Source organism: Nicotiana tomentosiformis, chromosome 3, assembly GCF_000390325.3.
Source record: "Nicotiana tomentosiformis chromosome 3, ASM39032v3, whole genome shotgun sequence".
Taxonomy (NCBI): Eukaryota; Viridiplantae; Streptophyta; class Magnoliopsida; order Solanales; family Solanaceae; genus Nicotiana; species Nicotiana tomentosiformis.
The window spans coordinates 81,847,619-81,849,691 of record NC_090814.1 but is presented as its reverse complement, the minus strand read 5'-3'; the positions used below and the strand labels follow the sequence as shown (position 1 = coordinate 81,849,691).

The 2,073-nt window shown below is 36.0% G+C and overlaps 1 protein-coding gene across 1 annotated transcript; it reads left to right on the top strand.

The window, feature by feature from the left end:
* The first annotated feature begins 809 nt into the window (after positions 1–809).
* On the top strand, positions 810–1,439 carry LOC108946480 (uncharacterized mitochondrial protein AtMg00810-like). Its single transcript, XM_018773414.2, has 2 exons — positions 810–1,023; positions 1,066–1,439. Exons 1-2 carry the CDS (start codon positions 810–812, stop codon positions 1,437–1,439), a joined length of 588 nt encoding a protein of 195 aa, XP_018628930.2.
* Positions 1,440–2,073: the final 634 nt, after the last annotated feature.

Below are 2,073 nucleotides of genomic sequence, written 5' to 3'. Positions count from 1 at the left end.
TTTGTCTGGTTTTAAGAAAAGCAAGCATGACTATTCTTTATTTACTAGAAATGTAGATAACAAGTTTGTTTTGATTCTGGTCTATGTAGATGATCTCCTTGTTACAGGAAATGATCTGTAGGAAATTAAAAGTGCACATGAATCTCTGCATCAACACTTTAAAATGAAAGATGTTGGTAAAACATCCATTGGATGTAAATGGGTTTATAAAATAAAGTACAATGCAGATGGTACTATAGAAAGATTCAAGGCCAGATTGGTTGCTAAAGGCTTTACACAACATGAATGGTTTAAACTTTCATGATACATTCTCTCTTATTGCTAAGTTGACTACTGTGAGGGCTGTTATTCTCTCAAGCACTGGCCTATATTTCAAATGGATGTTTAGAATGCTTTATTGAATGGAGATCTTGAAGAGAAAGTTTACATGACTTTGCCTCAATGATTTAGTAGCTAGGTGGGAGCATAAGGTTTGTAGGCTACTTAAATCCCTATATGGGCTCAAGCAGGCTTCTAGGCAATGGAATTTGAAACTGTCTCAAGCTTTGTCTTTGTCTGGTTTTAAGAAAAGCAAGCATGACTATTCTTTATTTACTAGAAATATGGATAACAAGTTTGTTTTGATTCTGGTCTATGTAGACGATCTCCTTGTTACAAGAAATGATATGTAGGAAATTAAAAGTGCACATGAATCTCTGCATCAACACTTTAAAATGAAAGAACTTGGAGAAGTCAGATATTTTTTAGGTATAGAATTTGCTAGATCAAAGGAGGGCATCCTTATGACTCAAAGAAAATATGCATTAGAGATGATATCGGATGCAAGCTTGGCAGGTTCTAAGCCTAGAGAGAAACCAATGGAGCAGAACTTGAAGCTGACAAGCACTGAGTTTGATACTTGCACAAACACAAGTAAGGGAGATGAGTTACTGGAAGACAGGGGGAGTTATCAAAGGCTCATAGGGAAGCTTTTGTATCTAACAATAACAAGGCCAGATATCTCATATGCAGTGCAATCCCTAAGTCAGTTTATGCATGCACCTAAGAAATCTCACTATTAAGCAGCACTTCATGTAGTAAGGTACATCAAGAAGCAACCGGGTATGAGTTTGTTGATGTCAAGTGATAGTAATGAAGAAATAGAAGCATTCTGTGATTCAGACCGAACATCATGCCCTATGTCAAGAAAGTTTGTTACTGGATACTGTGTTAAGCTTGGAACTTCAACCATATCCTGGAAAGCTAAGAAGCAACATACTGTATCTAGAAGCTCAGCTGAAGCTGAGTACAGAAGCATGGCACACACAACAGCTGAACTTGTGTGGTTGAAAGGCCTATTGGAAGAGCTGAATATGAATTTAAAACTGCCCATGAAGATGTTCTGTGATAATAAAGCAGCATTGCAAATCCTATGTGTCATGAAAGGACAAAGCACATAGAAATAGACTGCCATTTCATTCGAGAGAAAATTCAAGAAGGGCTGATCAAGACATCTTATATTGCCAGTCAAGAACAACCAGCTGATGTGCTGACCAAAGCACTAGGACATCAGCAACATGCTGCATTAGTCTCCAAGTTGGGAATGAAAGACATATTTTCATTCTTAACTTGAGGGGGAGTATTGAAATTAGAGCTGTAAATATTTGTACATTCCTGTATTTATGTAGTACTCTTCTAGAAGGTAGTTAGTTAAGAAGATTAGTTGTTAATTTCCTCTTTCAAAAAGTAGGTTATGTTAGTTAGGATAAATAGGGATGTACAACTCATTTTCAGTTAAGGCAGTAACAGAAAATTGTTTTTTTCATTTCTCAGCTTCTCTCTCTATTGTCTTCTATGTTCTCTCTTGCTCAAGCTCACCAATGGCGGAACCTAGGGCTAGATTTCAACAGATTGAATTTTTAAGTTCGGTTTCGGATTAATCGGTTTGGATATTATAGATTTTTAGTTTTGAACGTATAAGTTGAGATATTTCTACTTTTTACAAAAATGAATATCCAAATGAAGTACTCATGTTAAATTGCCTGAAATGTTCCTCATTCTTGCTGCAATCATCCAAATAAAGTATTCAAGTAA